Source organism: Ictalurus punctatus, chromosome 16 (assembly GCF_001660625.3).
Source record: "Ictalurus punctatus breed USDA103 chromosome 16, Coco_2.0, whole genome shotgun sequence".
Classification (NCBI taxonomy): Eukaryota; Metazoa; Chordata; class Actinopteri; order Siluriformes; family Ictaluridae; genus Ictalurus; species Ictalurus punctatus.
In genome coordinates, this window is record NC_030431.2 from 7,047,195 (window position 1) to 7,068,567 (window position 21,373).

The 21,373-nt window shown below is 38.1% G+C and overlaps 1 protein-coding gene across 1 annotated transcript in view; it reads right to left on the minus strand.

Annotated features, from left to right (window-relative positions):
* rasgrf2a (Ras protein-specific guanine nucleotide-releasing factor 2a) overlaps nucleotides 1-21,051 on the minus strand; it is a 36,868-nt gene extending 15,817 nt beyond the window's left edge. The window contains exons 1-17 of the mRNA XM_017489188.3: nucleotides 20,836-21,051; nucleotides 20,416-20,748; nucleotides 12,794-12,900; nucleotides 12,113-12,260; nucleotides 11,808-11,897; nucleotides 9,544-9,797; nucleotides 9,258-9,337; nucleotides 8,539-8,732; nucleotides 8,297-8,406; nucleotides 7,785-7,903; nucleotides 7,069-7,229; nucleotides 6,693-6,759; nucleotides 5,561-5,697; nucleotides 4,590-4,672; nucleotides 2,689-2,937; nucleotides 1,435-1,527; nucleotides 665-1,068 (exon numbers count right to left, since the gene is read on the minus strand). Of these exons, the coding sequence (XP_017344677.1) occupies nucleotides 665-1,068; nucleotides 1,435-1,527; nucleotides 2,689-2,937; nucleotides 4,590-4,672; nucleotides 5,561-5,697; nucleotides 6,693-6,759; nucleotides 7,069-7,229; nucleotides 7,785-7,903; nucleotides 8,297-8,406; nucleotides 8,539-8,732; nucleotides 9,258-9,337; nucleotides 9,544-9,797; nucleotides 11,808-11,897; nucleotides 12,113-12,260; nucleotides 12,794-12,900; nucleotides 20,416-20,691 (2,572 nt within the window). The 5' untranslated portion in view covers nucleotides 20,692-20,748; nucleotides 20,836-21,051. The remainder of the gene's footprint in view (nucleotides 1-664; nucleotides 1,069-1,434; nucleotides 1,528-2,688; nucleotides 2,938-4,589; nucleotides 4,673-5,560; nucleotides 5,698-6,692; nucleotides 6,760-7,068; nucleotides 7,230-7,784; nucleotides 7,904-8,296; nucleotides 8,407-8,538; nucleotides 8,733-9,257; nucleotides 9,338-9,543; nucleotides 9,798-11,807; nucleotides 11,898-12,112; nucleotides 12,261-12,793; nucleotides 12,901-20,415; nucleotides 20,749-20,835) is intronic.
* Between the last annotated feature and the right edge of the window lie 322 nt (nucleotides 21,052-21,373).

Consider the following 21,373-nt stretch of genomic DNA (forward strand, 5'->3'; position numbering starts at 1 on the left):
ATAACAGCAAAAGAGTGCTCTACTAAGTACTAAAGATGTTTGCCATGAAGGGGTTGAATAATTTTGAAACTGGGGAAGTCATTATATGTTGCATTTTCAGTTGAATTTGGGGAAACCACTTGAAGCATTCGTTGTGTTCAACTATTTCAATTGCTTTTGTTTGATTTGTTCATTGCCAACAATTGAAAGTCTGTAAGTTTTGACAATAATCCTGATTTGCAATGGGGGTTGAATCATTTTGATTGCAACTGTATATAAGTATTTCAAGCACACATGCGAGTTTCAAACAGAAGATTTCAGAAAATTCTGATTGTGTATTTTTATTGTATTATGTATTTTAATTTTAATTGGATCATTTGAAAATGCAGGTTATGGGGCTAATGAGGCGACCCAGACATTAATCTTTTCTAAGCCAGTACAGGCTGGGTAACCAAACAGCCAATCACGTAAGAAGATAAGAACAAAGTTAATCCAGGTACTTCTTCTATGTTGGACTTAACAATAAACACAGTGTGTTGATGCAGTCACTTTTACAATGACTATTCCCCTAAAACTAATAACCCTAAGGCCAGTGTGTTCCATTTTGGGTCAGTTCTTGTTTTTGAACGGACAGTGGAAAAAGTACCCACTGATGAGTGTATATACAAATTTTCACATGACTTACTCCGCCTAACGCTCCGCCTCAGCTTGCCACAGAATGCATCAATACGTGGGAGTTCCCCACCTTCCTCTGGTGTCGTGGGTCCTAGCTCTGGTGAATTGGGTCCCTTGCTCAGGTCCAGCGGAGCCTTAGTACAGTTAGAGGGTGGAGAAGAGACCATGGGGTTGTAGGTGGATGTGGGACTACTGACTGCCATGGACGAGGCCGAGAGATCCAAAGCGATGGCTTTGTTGCCACTTACAGGTGAGCTGAGCGACAGTTTACGGCAATGCATGGGTGAAGATGTCCGGGAAGGGATTGAGAGAGGAGGAGGTGTAGAGAACTTGCGTGACAGTCGGGGGGACTTGTTGTTCATAAGCTCATTGCCCCACGGGCCCTGGTTAGTGGCAAAAAAGAGCTCTAGAGACCTGGGAGACCAGAAGAGTTGCAGAGGTGTAGAGAGAAAGAAAGGGAGAGAAAAAACCAGCGAGATGAATAAATACATAGCAACACTGTTTTCACTGAGGCAAGAAGCATGAGAGATTTATGCCAAAAACAGCATTCAAAATTACTGTGGTGAGGACAGGGAATCCCTAGAATCCTTAGGAGTTTAACACCGAATGTTATGATTGCTGTGATGATGTAAGACATATACAGCACCAAATTTAGCATATAATTAAGAGGCTGAGTTCATTATCTATATGGTACAAGAAGATACAGAAGTGTGAAATAAGAGGATGAAAATGGGATGAGAGACAGGAGGAGAGAGAAACAAAGAGGCATGATAGATTTACTTAGACTGGTCCAGGGCAAGCCTTGTGATCTTCAGGCTGTAGTCTGGACAGATGGAGGAGATGGACAAACGGTCAGATGAGTGGTACTGAATCCTGTAAATGGCAGTGATAGTGGAGCAGGGAGGAAGGGAGAGGGTTTGGGTTACAGCTCAATTTACTGTACACACTACCATTACACTTAAACACAGATTTTTTTGGGGGGTTACATAACTTTATGTGCAAGTACAGTGCATTGCATAAGTATTCACCCTACATGAATGTTTCACCATTTTGTAGTGTAACAACCTGGAAATAAAATGGATTTAATTGACAATATATATCATAGAACTACAGAAAATAGCCCATAATACTGAACTGAGGGGTATAATCAATATAATCTGCAAAAGCATGAAAACCAAGAAGCTATCTAGATAGGTCAGAGAAAAAATTTCGTGAAAAGTATCAATCAATTTGGTTATAAAAAATTCCAAAGACTGAACATCCTACAGAGTACTATTAATTCCTTATTAAAAATGGAAAAATTTTAGCACAACACTGACTCTGCCTAGAAGAGGCTGTCCACCAAAACTCATTGAGTGGATGAGGGCATTAGTCAGAGAAGCAAGCAAAAGAAGTCAATGATAACAAGGGTTCCCTCCACCCTGTTTCACTGTAGGTATGATGTTCTTAGGGTGATAAGCACCGTTGGGTTTCTGCCAAAGCTAGCACTTGCGCCAAGGCCAAAAAAGTATCCACGAAACCTTTTGGCTCACCACACCTCCATAAAGATTAGCTTTGTGCAGTTTCCTGGTGATGGTTATCCCGTGAACAGCTTCTCTGAGCTGACATATGGATCTCCTCAGCTCCATAATGACCCTTGGACTCTTGGTTGCTTCTCTGACTAATGCCCTCCTACCCATTCACTGACATTTGATGGACATCATCCTCTAGGCAGAGTCATGGTTGTGCCATATTCTTTTCATGTTTTAATAATGGATTTAATGTTGCTCTGCAGCATTTAGGATATTTTAGTAAACAAACCTCAATTAATACTTTCCCATAACTTCCTCCTGGACTTGTTCTGACAGCTCCTTGGACTTCAGGGTGCTAGATACATTGGTGATACTTTTATTACACACAGGTGGACTCCATTCAACTAGTTATGTGATTTCTGATGGCAACAGGTTGCACAAGCACTAATTTAGAGGTTTCACAGCAATGGGGGTAAATATTTTTGCAATAAAAAACCCCCCCTCACTATTCGTGAGGCCTGACCTGATGGGCATGGAGGTGAAAGGCCTCTTGTAGATGTCGTTCAACTTGTCCATGACCACAGCTGCAGTGGTAAAGATGCGGTATGTGTGCAGGAACGTGTTGAGGAAGTCAATGGAGAGGAAGCGCAGGTCAGTGAGCCGTTCCAGCAGACGGTCAACGCTGGCATAGCGGATCTGTGGCACTTTGCATGAGTTGAGCGTCTTGCTGAAGCAAATATCCACATCATCATTGTGTAACCGTGTGTCTGACCTGCAGGGGAATATTGACAAGTCGTGCAAAAATGTTAATGACAGAAAGCTGTACATGACTTAAAACCTATGTGCAGATTTTGACAATAAAGAGCACAATATATATCTTGAACATATAGAAAATTCTCTTGTTTGGTCTATGTGGAACAGTGAGTTAAATCATATTCATGTAGAAGAATTAGCCTTGGTGCCCATGTATCACAAGGCAGTAATATTGTTCATGGAGTTCCTCAGTGATTGATACTTAGACCCTTCCTTTATTACTGGTACATGCTCCTATTAGATTAAATGATCATGCACTCAACTTCAATGAGATTGTATAGTATATGATGTACAATTAAAATATACTGTATATCACCAGGCTTTACCACAGATGTTCCATGACATTAAATATAACTATAAATGAGTAAAAAGCATGGTGTCATTCTTTAACTAATGTAATCATTGACAAACTTCTGTGGTATAAGAGGAATAAAACAGAATGGAATGATATAGGAAAATAAATAATTGTGTGATATGCAGTATTGGGTAAGTTACTCGAAAAAAGTAATCCACTACAAATGACTAATTACTACTTTAAAATTGTAATTTGATTGTATTAGTGATTACTGCATGTAAAAAGTAATCAGATTACTAATTAAATTACTTTCAAACCCTATCAAACCTACAAAAATACAATACAAAGTGAAACTCATAGTTCTTTCAGTAATTTTAGCACAAGTCAATGTATGACATGATCAGAAAAAGTATTTATCATAAAAACTTGGACTTGGGTGTTGTCACTGTGTGTAGGACTACCAGACGGATAAAATATTAAACTTTTCTAACTAGGCTAGTTTGGTGTCGCTAGCCAAATGGAGGCACAGCTAGAACTAGAACAGGATGTTCCTGTTTCAGTTTCAACCCCTTTACTGGTTAAAAAAAAAATTAAATCGGCATATATACATTTTTCTCACACTCACTGTGAGCTAGTGTTTGGCAGAATTGAGGGACTGTCAGCCAATAAGACACGAGTGTTTCCACGTATTTTCCTGTAAACCCTGTCTGATTGATCTCGCCTCTGGTCACTGAGGATATAAAATTACATACAGGCCGTTTTCTTTTACTGACGTTCAGTTACGCAGTGACAAACCGCTCCAAGTCAAGAATTATTCAGGGCTAAAGAAAAAATCTTCTAAACTTCAGCCCCGAATGCCCAGGCCAGGTCACGCCCCCGGCAGCTGCGCAAAACGTGATTTATTTTAAACATACATTTTACTTAATATTGTTTTCTTAACAATAAATTTGTAATGCAAGTAACATAATTTTATTGACATCAATAACTGTAATCAAATTACATAAATTTAAAATATAATGCGTTATATTACTGCGTTATCGGAAAAAGTAATTAGAATATTAGAACAGTACAGTTATAACCAACTCTGGTGATATGACACAAAGTGCTGATTATTTTCTTATAACAGTATACCCAGTCTTGTTTTATTCCTTGCATGTCATGCAAACACATTATTACTAATAATTCATGAAAACTATCAGTTAACAATTATACAGCTTCGACTGATCTACTTCAGTTTTCATTCACTAGCCATGTTATCATTTGCTAAAAAGAATGGCATTGCATTTTAATGGATTGTTTTTATTTGTTATTCTTACTTGAGCATATGAGGCACAGTGACCTTGGAGTTCTCTTCAAAAACACTGGTCATAAGGCCATTGCAGCGAATATTATCGATGCACTGTGAGAACAACCCAAAAACAGGAAGAAAAACTATTTATATTTAACTTTTTACATTTTCACTTCCTACTTACCATATTATATTAAAAAAAAAAGAAAAAGCGTTATTGAAAAAAAGAAAACAATGCCACAATACTGAAATATAAAACGTGTGAAAACAGAACACTATAAAATTGTTCATTTTAATATGAAATTAGTAAGACAGAAAACAGGTGTCATGTGTAATAGAATTCAAACTTGCTGTCATTACACCAACCTTCTTTTGACTTCTTTTTCGATTGAAATTTATCAAGGTTTTACAGAGTAAAGTTGTTTTTAAAAAAACTACTAAAAACTATATTATACAACTACTAAAAATCTAACGGAAATTCCACAATGTACAGTGATTAGCAACACTAATCTATACATACTTTTCTTTTTGCTAGATTTGCTACATGCTATATGTGATATGGCATATTGGTATATGGTATATTAATATGGCTGAGGAGGCTGTAAAACCACAGTGTTGTGGGCGCAGCGGGAATACTGCAGCTGAAGGGAGGAGCTGGAAACACCCTCAAGCCCACAACAAAACAAGCAGCTTGGGCTCCCCAGAGCTTTAACCTTGCTTGCACCACAAAAACACAGCACTCAAGAGATCCGCCTGCTTATGACCTTGGTGCTCAGTTTTGAGAAGCTTTTCATGAGCTTTTTTCTGTATTTGTGTACACACCACAGTCCAGCTGTCTTTCAAATCAAGAGAATTATTTTTTTTAAAAGAAAAGAAAAAAGCAAGACTGTAATTCATTCAAAGGTAAATTACGATTTTCTGTGGTTTAAGTTGAACATCAGTTGCCTTGAGATGTGTTTTCACTCAAAGTTAATCAAAGCAGCACACACTGAGGCCTACCTGGCTGATGTCGCTGGTCCAGGCAGCTTTCTCCTGGCGAGACGGTGCCAGCAGAACTACTGAGAAGGACGGCCCATCAGCAGGCTCGACCAGCAGCTTAAACTCTAAATGACTAAAGCCCTGACCTGCAGCAGTATCTAAAAGGCAAAAAATCTTTAATTCAAGCATCTATTAATGGCTTTCTTTAGTGGTGTTATATTCAGTACTCCCCTAGAAGGCTTACTATGGAACACGAGTGCCAAACGGGAGTTACACAAAACAATACACTTTAGTTTTATGACACAAACATCATTTTGGAAGCTATTTTATATTAGTGATTATACCACAGCACTATTTAATTCTCAATCCTCACAGGTCAGACAGTGTTGATTGATTTTCTGTAACAGCTGCTCTGACAATAGTGTGACTATTGCTGCTCTGACACGGACTGCATGGTGGATGCTCCACATAAACAGATAAAAAACATTTGTTATTTAACAAAGAAAAAAGTCTAATCATTGATATGGTAAACCTTTCGATAAGGAGGTGTTTACTTAGCATTTTTGGAAGGAGTCTCCAGTGTCAGCGGTAAAGGTATAACTTTAAGTGTTTGCCACAGGAAAGTGAAAGGGCAGAGGTCTATGGGCTTTGCGTTTATTTATTTATTTATTTGGTCAGTAGCATGACAAGCTTAATTTTTGTTCTGTTTTATTAAGAGAAAATGAAAGAACCACTGTTTATAGATGTTAACAGGAACAAACTTGTTTTCAACATTAATTGTAACTATAAATGGTTGAAATGTATGATACATTAATAACTAAAAAAAATCAGCACATTGCTGTGGTAAAGAAAGAATAAAAACACTTCAGGGTGTGCTGTAATAGCACGATCAAGAACAACTTCCACTGTATCAGGACGAATCACAGTACCCCATCATTTATTATCTTGTATTACAGCAAATATATTTTGTATACTTTTTTACCAGAATTGATTGTAATGAGAGAGGTGATGAACTAGGACTTCTATCAGTAATGCTAGAAATGGATTTTTATAACATTAACTGTAAATACATTTCACATTACAATCACAGCATAAGACATTGTAATCCTTAGCTTTATTTTTAAGTTTTACATCTTTATTTAAATCTACTTACAGTCTTCATCATTGACATCTAGCTCTTCAATGAGGGTGCACTCTATCAGAGACAGAGTGCCTCCTTGCTATAAATCGAGAAGAACAAAAGCAAGTGCTGTGTCATTATACTGCAAAGCACACCATGCTTTTAACCCCTAAAACTCCCAGGACAGACCCTTTGTAATGTCCAGACTTACATTCCTCAGTATCGTAACTATATACAGTGTATATAAAAAGTCTACACACCCCTGTTATAATTGCAGGTTTGTCATATATTTTTGCACCTTTAATTTGATATAGCAATCAGCAATATTCAAGTGAAAACAAATGGAAATATTTTAGGGGGAAAAAATGGGGGGAAACGTCTAATACTCTGTTTGCAAAGTGTAACTCACTTTGAGTAGATGCAGCTTGCTGCTGGAGGTGCGAGTGCAGATCAGGAGGTGTTTGGTGAAGAGGAAACACTGGCGCTCGCCCTCTTTGCGCAATGAAAGTGTGCCCAGGCGCACTTTGCTCAGTTTGCCTCTTTCCACTGAAGGCAGCTGGATCAGAGAGCCTGAAAGAGGAGGTCAGCTTATTGAGGAGAAGGAGGAAAATGAATACAATCTAATTTAAATAAACAAGGGCAGCACTTTCCTGGGGAGGGAGATGCAAGAGACTCAATCTAATTAGCTGCATTAGAAGACACTGTGTGTCATGTATCAGGAAACTCTGGACTCCAGTTCCCATCAGCCACTGCACTGCACTACAGGTCACACCACCTGCACCTGATTCACGTTTCCGTTAATGAGCACTCTTGTATATATAGCCATTGTCTGCACTGTTTCTCTGTGTTTTGTTGTCTTAGACTTTCGTGTTCCATGTTCCCGTGTTTTGTTTCATGCCACAGTATTTTGCCTAGTTGTCTTAGTGTCTTTGTTTTGTTCTTTGATTGTTTAAATAAATGTTATATACTGCGATTGCTTCCGTGCCGATCCTTGATTCGTGACACTGTGACATTGGCATCAGATAAAATAATAATGTGGCATATAATTCTGGAGGTAATAATGGCCCACTGACACGCAAAGGCAGTAGGACCTTTGGAAAAGAGGTCATGATATGTGTGACTCACCTTGCCGTACAAAGGTCTGGCTGGTGTCCAAGAGGATGTCGCAGCCCTCCACAATCATGCGCTCAATGGCAAGATTCTTACGGATGTTCTCAGTGTCACTCACTTCATCATGCATCATTCTGAAAATGAAGCCCCCCCAAAAAATCACTTGCCCTTATATAACTGCTACAATATAGTACACATTAACTAGATACACCTTGGGGTTTTACAAAATAAAATATTTCTAATTGCCAGTATTAGCATTTAAAATTCTAGTTAAGACTAAAGGGACATGTGACTGGTTAAAGGCCTGAGTGACATGCATAAACCATATCTTTTGCAGAACAATTCCTCAGAAAATGCACTTTGGCATATGGTACATGAGACTATATAATATAAGCATGAAGGGTTTCAACAAGGATTAATTTGATCTCAGCTTAGCATAATTGATAAATCATAATTATACACTGTAAAACCACAATTACGTATTTATTAAGAGCCTAGCCATCGTACTGAAATAAAATTTAGCATACTTGGACAGCTCCTCCAGTTTTGACTTGGCAAAATCCAGACTCTTGCGTTCTACATGCTCATGGGGAGTATGGGCAAGCAGTTCATGCAGAGTGATGATATATCGAGGAATCTGGAACACAGTGAGATTTAATAGTTAATCATATTTTAAACATTGTTAAGTCTAAAAGGTAAAAAATAATCAAGCAAATGTTTCCTTTAACATGATTTGTCTCTTTCAAAGATACACTTCAAAGATGTACACCTGAAACATTGGGTAGGTCAGAAACGTCTCCAGCATTCGGCCCTCACAGGCAGCATTGGACTCGTACTGCTTCAGTAGCTTGTCAAAGTCCCGGTTCTGCTTGCAGTTAGCTAGAACCTGAAGACTGTACTGGTGGTTCCGTACATATTCTTGGTAGATGTTTAACATCGGCAGCAATATATCAAAGAGGTCAGCTAAAAAGTGACAACGATTATGAATGGAGATATAGTAACATAATTTTTTTGTGAATCTTAAATCACATTCCTTCATTAATGAATGTAATAATTGATAGAATTGCTATAGCAGATAAATTTGCCAACAACAAAAAAATGTTTAGTATCTAGTTTAAATAAAGTAGTTTGGCCAAAATATTCTAGTGTAGTGATCTGCTCTTACTTTTATGTATTTATACCAGGAAAGCCTCTGTTGAAAGTCTTTGTGATAACAGTCCTTTAACCATTTTTTCAATTATTCACAAACGTTTAATTTGACATTACTGAGCATCCGAATGTGAGAATATGGTGTATATGATAGTGCTGCAATAAACCCCTAAAATTTTAAACCTATTTGTACTATATTAACAAACAGTACTGTTTTCTTTTAACACATCTAATTTCATAGTTACTTTTAATTTTAATTAAACATTCGATTCAAAAGTGAACATTCAATTTTATGTGCTTGGGCTGCAAAAAAATCAATAAATAGCAAAAGGCACTTACCTAAAACTAATCTTGGCCAATTGGCAAGTCTTGCTTTTAGGCCTTGGTGAAATATCTCATGAAGAAACATTATAGTTTCACTTGGGGAAAAAAGTTAGATAAGAATGTTTTAGAGTAACATCACTATCAACAGTGTCTTCTGATAAATGGAAGGACAATGTCAAACATTATTGAGTATAATATGAGACCAGCATATTTTACCATGGCCGGGTTATGGAATATATATATATATATATATATATATATATATATATATATATATATATATATATATATATATGTATACCTATTGAGGAAAATGCTGCTAACGTCATCATGGCCTATTGGAGGTTTTTTGGAACTGGCAGCCATCCTGAGCGGCCGCAGAAAGCAGTTCACCAGGATGGACAGCTGGAGCACATATTCAGTCTCAGCCTCCAACATGTTGAAGACAATCTGGTTCCGCTTCCTCATGCTTTCAGCATGGGGTGAGCAGATGTAGTCTTGAACAATGATTTTCCACTTTCTTCGGCAAAGCCAGCCACGCATGAAGCTTTGTATCTACAAGCACCATAAACTTAGCTGATCTCATAAGGTCATTATGAATTTTACAATTTTAAAATATATATTCTAATTATATATATATATATAATATATTCTAATTTTTACTATACTATACTTTATCAAAGTGAAATTCTTCACCAAAACTACCCACATACCTAACCTCTCTGATGTTATTCTAAGATAAATAACAATTATATCTGCTTTCAGTCAAAATAATTAAAATGATGACAGACTTTATTTGGCATGTTCAAATTGTAATAAACTGAGGAGGAGTTTAGTAGTGTGTTAAGCATCTAAATAAATCTTTATACTTTTGTACCTTGCAGCACTTTCTGCACCTTAAGACTATGCACTAGCATATCATGGTCCTTTTGAATGTTTGTATTTGGGGTTTTTATCCATTATGTTTGCACGTTTTTCATGTACCTCTGTTTTTTTTTCTTTTCAATTGTCTCTTTACACTGATCAGCCATAACATTAAAATCACTGAGAGGTGAAGTGAATAACATTGATTACCTCTTTACAATGGCACCTGTCAAGGGGTGGGATATATTAGGCAGCAAGTGAACAATCAGTTATCAAAGTTGATGTGTTGGAATCAGGAAAAGCCGGGTGCGTGTGTCTCGCTTACCTAGGGAACAGATGACACCAGGATGCACTATGGGAAGAAGGCAAACTGGCAGAGGCAGTGTGATGCTCTGGGCAATGTTCTGCTGGGAAACTTTTGGTCCTGGCATTCATGTGGATGTTACTTTGACACATACCACCTACTTAAATATTGTTGCAGACCATGTACACCCCTTCATGCCAACAGTATTCCCTAATAGCAGTGGTCTCATTCATCAGGATAATGAGCCCTGCAACACTACAAAAATTGTTCAGGAATGGTTTGAGGAACATGACAGAGTTCAGGGTGTTGACTTGGCCTCCAAATTCCCCAGCTCTCAATCCGATCCTGTATCTGGGAAGTGCTGGACAAACAAGTCCCCACCTCACAACTTAAAGAAGCTGCTGCTAACATCAGAAGGATTCATCCATTTCTATCCACACAGGCCTCTCAGGTGTTTGTTCAGTCCCTTGTCATTTTGAGACTGGACTACTGCAACTCGCGCCTGGCAGGTCTGGCCTCTGCAATTGATCCAGAATTGCTACACTCCCTCCACTGGCATCCTGTAGCTGCCTGCATCAGATTTAAAACACTGATGCTTGCCTACAAAGCCAAAAAATTACTAGAACTCACTTACCTCAAAGCACTTATCACACACCATACTGCACCACTCCCTCCAATCCTCTAGCACTGCACGAATTGTCTCACCATCTTTCAGGGTACAAGGAAGGCATGCATCAAGACTGTTCTCTGTTCTGGCACCTAGGTGCTGGAATGAACTTCCCCTACAGCTGGCAGTCACTGGTGGTCTTCAAATGACGTTTAAAGACTTTCCTTTTTCTGAAGTACTTATATTAGCACTTTTTTTTTTTTTTTTTTTTTTTTTAAATCGTGCTGTCATTTTTTACTAAATTACTTCCCAAAAGAGATTTTAGACTGATGGTATTCTTAGTCCGTGACCTAGTCAACCAGCATCAGGATGTATTTATTGATAGAGACTTCAAAGCACTTCTGTAAGTCACTCTGGATAAAGATGTGTGCCAAGGCCATAAATGTAAATGTCTAATGTCTTGGTGCCAGATACTACAGCACACCTTCAGTTTTGTGAACTCCATGCCTCGATGGGCCAGAGCTGTTTTGGCGTCACAAGGGGGACCTGCACAATATTAGGCACATAGTTTTAATGTTATGGCTGATCTGTGTATTTTAAAGCACTGAAATGGCTCACTACCTCATTTTGTTGTGCGATCTGCAGAATGATAATAAAGTTGTCTTTTACTTTCATTTCAGTAGTGGTACCATTAATATAATGTTCACCAAATGAAAATTATGTATAGTAACTGATTATAGATGGACCTGTAGTGCAGTCATAAAATCTCCAGAGAATTCAAACTACTTACCTTCTTTATTTTCTTTATATCAGGGTCATCCTCTTCTTGATTGGAATGACAAGGTAACATTCTCTCCTTTGCTTTGTTCAGCGACACAACCTAATGTGAAACACAGTAAAAGCAACCTCATCAGACTAAAATAAGGGGCGGATATTTGATTTATCTAGAAGTACTATAAAAATGCATGGTGAATGTATAATTCCAATTAAGTCCACTTCAGTTCCAAGTGGTAACAGCACAAAATGTGGAAATGTTGGATGAGGGTGAATACTTATGCACTATACATGTGTTAATTTAATTATGTTGAATTTGACCTCAGCCTTGAGCCTTTCGATCTCTGTGTCCTGGTCTTCAAGCTGTGTGCGGAGCTGATTGGCAGCCACCTTCTCCGTCTCCATGATCTGCACCAGGTGGATGTACTTTTGCATGAGCACCTCACGCGTGATGATGAGGTCAGAGTAGCTGAAGAAGGGATGATGACAGAGAGATGAAGACAAAGGGATGAACAGAGTGAAAGCAGTGATTCAAACTACAGAACAATTCTGCTATTTCTTTCTGGTAAACATTTTGTTACAACTAAATATTATAAATTAATCATGCATTTATGCATATATAGAATATTAGTCAGTGATGTAAACTTTAAACATACGGGGTTGATGGGTGACCTGAGAGTGAACCTGCACTGTGCTAAAAATTAAAGATGTTGAATTTATGGGTAAAAAAAACAAATAATAGGGATTTGTATGGATCAAAGGGCTTCTCTTGAGAAAAGCTTCTCTTTCACTTTTTGTGCCTTGAAATTTTACAGCTGGAAATTTGTTCCATTTTTACATGTAGAAAAACTAGAACCACAGAAATGACACATCAGAACATTCAGCTTTTCCTGATACAGCTGCAATATTTCTGAAATACTATCGCGTTCAGCCACTGCAACTTACATAAGCTAAAGGTGTTTCTTTCTCACTAAAATCAGTTAAATGCATTCGCTGCTGTACCTGGCTTGCTGAATGGCTTCCACCCACTCAGTACACTCTGTATCCTCTTCGGCCCGTAACTCCAGAGGTTTCTGCCCATCATGGCCGAAGTTGACCAGGAAATAGTGCTTAATAAGGGATAGAAAATGAAGTCATCAGTAAACACAAGGCACATTGGTCATACAATGAGGATTGCGCAGGTGGTATTTACTATAATTGCAAAAAAGGTCTGGAAAGGAGCAAGCTCTCACAGCAGTCACACTGTTGACATTTTCCCCCAAAGTAGAAGAGTTGTTTGAAGGAAGTAGTGCTAAAGTTGCAGCACAGGTAAGTGAAAACATTGAGAGGTTTTATTTAGAATTTTCTTTTCCATAAGAGGATTATACTGTAATTTGCAATTCAAAAGCCCAAAAGGGTGTTAATGCAATAGGTCGAGAGTGAATGTGTGAGTGTGTGTACACATGTATGTTATAGGACTTAAGCTTAAGGGCTTTTTGTCTTCTCTCATCGCATAGAAGGTCATCTGGTGTGTGTGTGTGTGTGTGCGTGCGTGCATGTGTGCACATATCTGCACTTATGTAACAGCCTTTGCTTCTCATCTCTGCTTTTAATGCACTCTCCTCAGCCCCAGGCCTTGTTTAAGCTGGAAGATAACAATAGAATCACTGTTTCCTTACACACACTTCTCATTCTGCCTCACATGCACCACTCCAACTCATCATCACAATCACACAGTCTCCTGATAGCACTTATTTGTGTGTTAAACTAACAAAATTATATCTACTTCATTATATTCACTACCACTGTATACTCACTGAAAGAGGGAACTCACATTTGTATTTCCTGTGTGTTTATAAATCTACACAATGCACAGTGACCTCTATACTTTCTTTTATTTTTATTCAAATGGCTATGTTACTACCAGGGAGGCTTCTATTATTTGTAAGGTAGTGGTGCATTGTGTAGCAAGGACACACTTGTATGTGCACTTGTCTCTTAAAGCTTAGCAGACTGTAACATTGTGTGAAGGAGCCTTATTTTCAGAGGACTGTGTTAATAGAATCAACAAAATAATATAGAGTAATCTAATGCAAACTCGATGCAAAGAATGTAATTTATCATCTGAGGCCAGAGTTCACTAGTAGGATGGGGGTGGGGGTGGGGGGGGGTAGGATATCTTGTGTAACATTTTGTGGTGAGTGCTTCTGGAATAATAATACAGTACCACTTCAGCATAACACGAAACCCGATTTCCATGGTAACCCGAGACATTTCACTTGTTTCCTGTTCTGTCAAGTATGTTTCATTTAAAATCTAAATCTTTAGCAGGTACAATCAAAGAGATGGATTGTCTTAATAACTAATACCCACAGCTGTTTGGTAAAATGTAACCACAGTAAAAGCTTAACAGGAGTATTTTTGCCATCAAAAGCTGTAATCAGTTCAATGTGTTAATGAAAATGTGTCAGCTATGCTTCCAAAATACACTGATCTGATTTTTGTATTCCAGAAGAATGATGGTGGCTTGATGGACTTCATAATGAATCTTATAATGACTCCATAAACAACTGTTCTATGAATATGCAGAGCAGTTCGCACATATCAAAGGCCTCCTCAGTCCAGCTGGCCAACAAAACAAATTACAATGAGCCATTTGCTTTTAGAATGTATTACTTTGAAGCTCTATTCTTTTGTAGTAGTTTGGAGCTTCATGGCAGACATGCTGTTGAGGAAAATTTTAATAGTATTGGTCCACTGAGAGACCTTTGTCAAACAGGGTTCAATGCAGTCTAATGGCATTCCTAATTTTCCATAAAGATGATGTGCCACATGTTTACTACTGTCATATCCCAGTTTATCTCTAGTCCTGGCTGAGGTTTCCAGTGGTCCAACTTATCAAATTACTAACCACCAGCCTAGCCAGTTAGCATCACCTGAGCATGTATCTGAATTCTGTTTGATCCTGTTTTTCTGAAGTCCTATTAATGTTCCATTGCACAATTCTGAACCTTATCTCATCTTACTTTCTATAACCAGCCTTTTGCCCATTTTCCTGTTTCTGCCTTTTGAATCCCTTTAATACTGATATTTACTGATAATTTAACATTTCACATGTTTTTGACAATGCATTTGAAATGTGGATGTGAATGTGCATTTTTCATGTTTGGAACAGAGGATTTTGACATTCAAATCAATAAAGCTAGCAATGGAACCATGAAATCAGTGCAAGTAACAGTATCAAGCCAGAATTGCATGGTTGGAGAAAGTCAACACAAACTTGCTCATGGAAGAGGTAGTTTGCTTTCCACAGCAATTCTTTTAATATGTACACGCCATGTTCACAGGGGCTCCACCACTGTGAAGGTTTCTGTTTAACCAGTATACCACACTAGCTTCCTCAAACTTACCGTAATGTTATACCATTTAGATATACCTAATAATTATGATAACCAAACAAGTGATGATTTTTTTCACACCTTGAGCACTGAGGTTTCCAACATCGGTCATCTTACTACTCACTGGAAGGGCATTAGAATTGACTACACTATCAAGAAACATCCATTTAGATCAGCGTTTGATCATCTTCTAGATAGCAAGGAAAGCGGTGAAAGGTTACTCTAGAATGAAGCTGCACCTTGCACCCTATATCAAAATTCTCCATGACAAGTACTAGCATGCAGAAATGAACACATCACGCTAGATGAACTCATGAATATGCCAATAAATCTCAGCTTACTTCAGGAAAGAAAAAGGCCAGTAAATGACCCCCCGCCATTGCCTTTGCATTTACTAAAAGGTTAACAGCGAGGTCACCATGCGATTGAAATTTTTTTAGTTTTCATTATCCAACATTTGTTCCATTACAGAATCATCTTCTACATTTGCTCTTTCAGCATTCTATGCCACAAAATATTTCAGATATCAGTAATAGTTCACTGTCATGGCCATTTCCTCTGTTAGTTAATCTGCATGAAATATTACTTGCCCTCCTGGCTGGCTCGCCAAATTTGTTGTGGGGATTTTTCTCCATCTCCCACGTGGGTTCAAGGATAAGCAAGGAAACCAAACTTCTTAGAATCAGCAAGAACTTTATTACAAAGGTAAACCCAAGCAATAAAGGAGGTCGGTCTCGAGAGTGAATCTTGAAGAGTTGACCATAGTGCATGATATCCCCACGAGACAACCCATCTCAAGACCAGCACACATTCCCTCAAATAAACAATTACTGTACATGCCTAGAAAGCAGACCAGTGTGAATGAGCCAATACATCTCACAGTTGGCTCCAGTTCACTATGATAATATTTAATTTCTGGTTATTAACTTTCCTACATATACAAGTATTTAAGAATTTAGACTGGGCCCGTAAAGACGTCAAAAATGCCTTAAGATGTGCATTTAAGTATCTTGCACATCTCAGGATATTACCCCTTAAGCATGAAACTATCATTCCTGCCTATGATGATGATCTTAGTGGGGTATTCAGTAAGAAGAAAGCTATTTATCTGTCCCCTCAATATCCAGCCGGTTGTGCCATTGCTTTTCTGGCTTGCATTACCCCTGTTTATAGTCATATCTATTCTATCATATTCTATTCTACCTCTTTATACTCATATCTATTCTAACACTGTTTTACAGTTAAATCTTGCTATCCTCTCTGTCTAATCCCTATAGCTGTAAAACATACAGAAACTTGATTGATTGAATACATCCAATCACCAGCCATTTTAATAAGAACACCTGTACCCCTGCTCATTATCCAATCAGCCTAGTGCATAAGCACAATGCAAAAACTCCTACAGATAAAGGTCAGACTGGTTTGAATATTTCAGAAACTGCTGATCTCAGAATGCACAACACATCAAACCTTGACGTAAATGGAAGACCAGACCAGACTACCACTCAAGAACAGTCAGCCAAGAACAAGAATCTGAAGTTACAGTGGGCACAAGCTCCCTGAAACTGGATAGTTGAAGATTGGAAAAACCTCACCTGGTCATTTTCCAGTTTTCAACTGTCCAGTTTTGTGAGCCTGTTCCCATTGGTTATCTGAGTTACCATAGCCTTTTTGTCAGCTTGAACCAGTCTGGCCATTGTTCTCTGACCTCATTCATCAACGGGGCATTTCTGCCTACAGAACTGCTGCTCTCTGGTTGTTTTTTATTTTTTGCACCATTCTAGTAAACTCTAGAAACTGTCAAGCATGAAATCCCAGGAGATCAGCAGTTTCTGAAATACTCACACAAGCCCATCTGGCACCAACAGCAACCGTGCCATGGTCACTCAGATCACATTTTGTCCCCATTCTGATTTTTGATGTGAATATTAACTGAAGCTCTTTACCTGTATCTGCAGGATTATTAATTAATATATAATTTATGTTTGACTGATTCAATAATTACATAAACATCATGTACACAATTACAGGTGTACAGGTGTTCTTAATAAAGGGCTGGTGAGAGTATCTGTAGTATTTTTTATAATCTAAAAAAATGGAAAACCACATTTAAAACCAGTTTGGCCAATATGAATACTTAGTTAATACTTAGTGTCATGAAGCCTAGTAAATCTCCCAACAGTATTCAGTGCATTCATCAATAATTCATCAGGAAAACATAAAAAATGCTCCAAGTGAACTGTGTGCTGTATGTGGACTTTCCAGAGCCTAAAATTATATATATATCGACTGTTTTGCCAACTTTAATTTTTTTTTTTTGGTAATTTTTCATCTACTAACGTTTTCTGCATTTTCATCACACTAATTAAAAGAAGCGCAGATATCCTGGCCTCAAGTTACGTTATTGGAATTTATGACATTAAAAGAACATCTTTCATCACTTTGCTTTGGCACTCTGACCCAGGCCTTCAGAGGTTTACTTTTGCAAATCTCAATGTCAGTGTAACCCTCTATACATTTAGACTTGTGCAAACTTTCTTTGAAACTGTCACTAGCAGAAAGAACTGACGAGGTATTGGAGAACAGTCAAAGTATCCTCAGAGTGGAAACTTTAGCTGAATTATCCTCAAGAACCAGTCTCAGGGAGTCTACATGTCATCTCAGGGAGTTTTTCCTTGCCACCATCTCCTCTGACTTACTCATTAGGCATAAGTTTATAAATTTTAAACTTATATCTGGAATGTATATATTTCTGTAAAGCTGCTTTGTGACAAGGTCCATTGTTAAAAGCACTATACAAATAAAACATTTTTGGAAATGAAGATGGCAGAGAGGTTCAATCTTAGCCATTTTTACCCTCTGCAAAGTTCTTTTAAAAAGTTTCAACTTGGTAACGCTGTCACCTCACTAATAATTTACAGCTATCTCATTTACTCATTGGGCTCAATGTACAGTATATCACTTTAAGACTTCTTGCCTTGTGAAGTCTTGCCAGTGTCCCATTGATGTACATTACTTAGTTGTATCTTAGTTTGTACAATAGTTGGTTTGGCCATAATTTAAATACTGCCTGTTTGACTATGGCCTAAGCCTTATGTTTTGACTAGTGTTTGTATGACATTTCCCAAAAGTTTCCTGCCCAGCATGAAACACAAAAACTATAGAAAATGGCATCAATAAACAAATTTATGCAAAACTGAAAACATTTTACCCCACAAACAATCACAAAACCACAATTTGTTCTTCCTCAGACACGTGCGGAAACAGGGAAGAATATTACATAAATATTATGCACAACAAATGTCCCTTTGGTTTCACCAATGTTCTGTATGTCTCATTTACTGTAATTAAATTTGTGTTAAATCGGCCACATATCGGCCAATCGGCAACACAACGCTTTCTAGATATCAGCACTGGCATTGGCCATTAAAAATCCATATAAGTCAACCACTACTTGTGACTATAGTATTTGGTGGGCTCAGGCACTAAGTGGGGAAAACCCTGGACACCAACATGAGCTGGTGAGCTGACATGATTAAGAGCTAAAGTCATATTCATAAATATAACCTGCTAACACAAGTAGCTAGCATGAACTAGCCCGTCAGGATTTCTGAGGTAATTTTAAGTCATATTCATAAATGTACACAATTTACCCTGATAATTCTAGCTATTAGTAAACAAAACATTTTTTGGCTGTAATTCTGAGAAGATTTTTGAGCAATAGTTAGAAAATGTTCATAATCAGTCTATTATCTTGGTTATTAAAGACTAAATTAAACTGTCAGGTAGTTGTATCCAACACAGAGCCTGAAGCCTATCCCAGGGAGCTCGAGGCATAGAGCGGGGGACACACCGGACAGGGTGCCAAACCATTACAGGGCACAATCACACACACATTCGCACACTACTGACAATTTGGAAATGTCAATCAGCCTACAGTGCATGTTTTTTTATACTGGGGACGAAACTGGAGTACCCAGAGGAAACCTCAGAAGCACGGGGAGAAAATGCAGGCTCAGCGCATGCATAGCAGGGGCAGGATTTGAGCCCCCAACCCCTGTTGTTGTTTGTGGTATTTTAATAAAAAGTGTACTTGCTTTTCATAACAGTTCTGGATGTTCTTGTTAAATTTACAAAATTTCTTTTACACAATTACTTTTTTCTGGCAACCAAAGCTGCCAGTTTTTACCATAAATTTTACGGGATTTTTTTTTAACAGAATGCGATGCAAATGTGCTAACCAAAAAACCGTCTTGCCCCCCCTTAAAGAAATGAGTTTAAGTAAATGTCTATTTAACAATAAAGCAAACCTGGCCATCAGCACTTTTGCTATAGGGCCTTTTATTTTACTAGCTGTTTTACGTAGCGAATATTTGCTGAGTGAATGTTTCAGCTAGTCACATGCATTCTTGAAGATCTGAATTTGAATGCATCATTGTCAACATGCCACTGGGCTGGACAAATAAAATGACACTGCGCCAAGTCAAACCACAAGTGTGAAATGTTACTGTTATATGGTTTTACTAAACAGAATCCTCTGCTATTTGGAAAAGAATAAGTGTCCAGTAACTGCTCGAAGTATATGACCAGTGCAAACACAATAGACAATACAGTCTGCAGTAGACAATCTCAGAGATGGGTTAGAGTGTGAGAGATGGCAGGGCAGTGCAGGGACATTTGCTCTTATATAGTACAGTATGCATGTGTGCAGCGAAGCAGATACAGCAGGTCCTTCTCAGAAATAGTTTTGCGTAGTCATGCTGCAAGTCTTTACCTACACTTAGTATTGATAGCTACTGAGTTGCACGTTGCAGGCCAGAGTTCCACATGTTAAATCCCACTGCTCTAGGCAGACGAGGACTTTCAGTCAGACAGGTCTTTAGTGAAATTCTAAACAACTGCCAATCAATACTATAGGCTACTCAGTGCCAGAGTCACCTTTTTTTTTTCTTTTCCAGAGTCACCATAATGATTAATGCTGTGCTTCACCTAAATCTAACCTTCAACTCAGTAACCCAAAGGAATCATTACGGCTTTTAGTATTTTATTTTCTTTCTTTCTGTTTTTTTTTTTTAATTAAAGAAATTCTACCAAACAAATGTCCCCACAAGGTCAAAACGGTCACACCCTACCCTTGTGGACACATTTGGTCCCCACTAAGGTATAAAAACATGCTCTCTCTCTCACACACACACAATAATAATAATAATAATAATAATAATAATAATAATAATAATAGAGGTATACCTGCTTATCTGAATTGTCTCGGCTGATTGTGGATACTTTGGGCGCTGAGACGCGCTCGCAGGTGCATCCTTCCAATAAGTAAATCCCCGTCGGCCTTGTGCTCTGCTCATTCTCAAAGTAAAACAAGATGTTTTGATACAGAGCAAAGTATTTCTCGTTCCAGCGACTGTTCTCGGTCGCCTTCTTGCTCAGGTAGCCCCGCTTCGTTCCCTCTTTACGCGCGATCACAGAGAGATAAAGTGCGTGCCCCTCATTATAGCGCACACTTTTCTGCATTTTCCACACAAACGTCTCACGCCGTTTTGCTTGAGACCATGATCATCGGAGACGGACCTATAAATAAATAAATAAATAAATAAATAAATAAAAGTAAGAAAAGTGGAAATGATTTAAAGAAAGATCATCCAGAAATATCCGAACCGTGCAGCAAAATCTCCTGCGACAAAAGAGCGCGCTTAAGTCCACAAAGATCTCGTTAAACGCTTGGTCGATTACTATTCGTGTCTAGTGTACACAATAACATAAAGAAAAAAAAAATTGAGTGAACAGACGGTAAAAGCAGAATCGACCCTAATCGGCTTTAGTCGCAACTTAAAGAGACACTGTTTCCTCAGCGGTGTGCTGAAGATGCGCTACTGGTTCCCAAGAGACACTGAAAGGTGCTTTACTGTGGAACGCCAACGGATCCGAAACTCACTTAGTATCTGTAAACACCGCTAAAACAATAAACCCGTTCCTGAAATGCTTCTATAAGACAGGTTCTGAATTAACTGACACAACATTCTGTGTTATTAATGATGTGAAGCAGCACCACGGGACACTATTCTCTATTTCTGCTGTTTTTCTTTCTTGATGTAGATTTTAATTTTAGCCTACTTGCCTAATAACCTTTGTAGGCTATTTATGCATAGTTTATTAGGCCTACAGCAGAAAATGGACTAATAGTAATTAAAATATT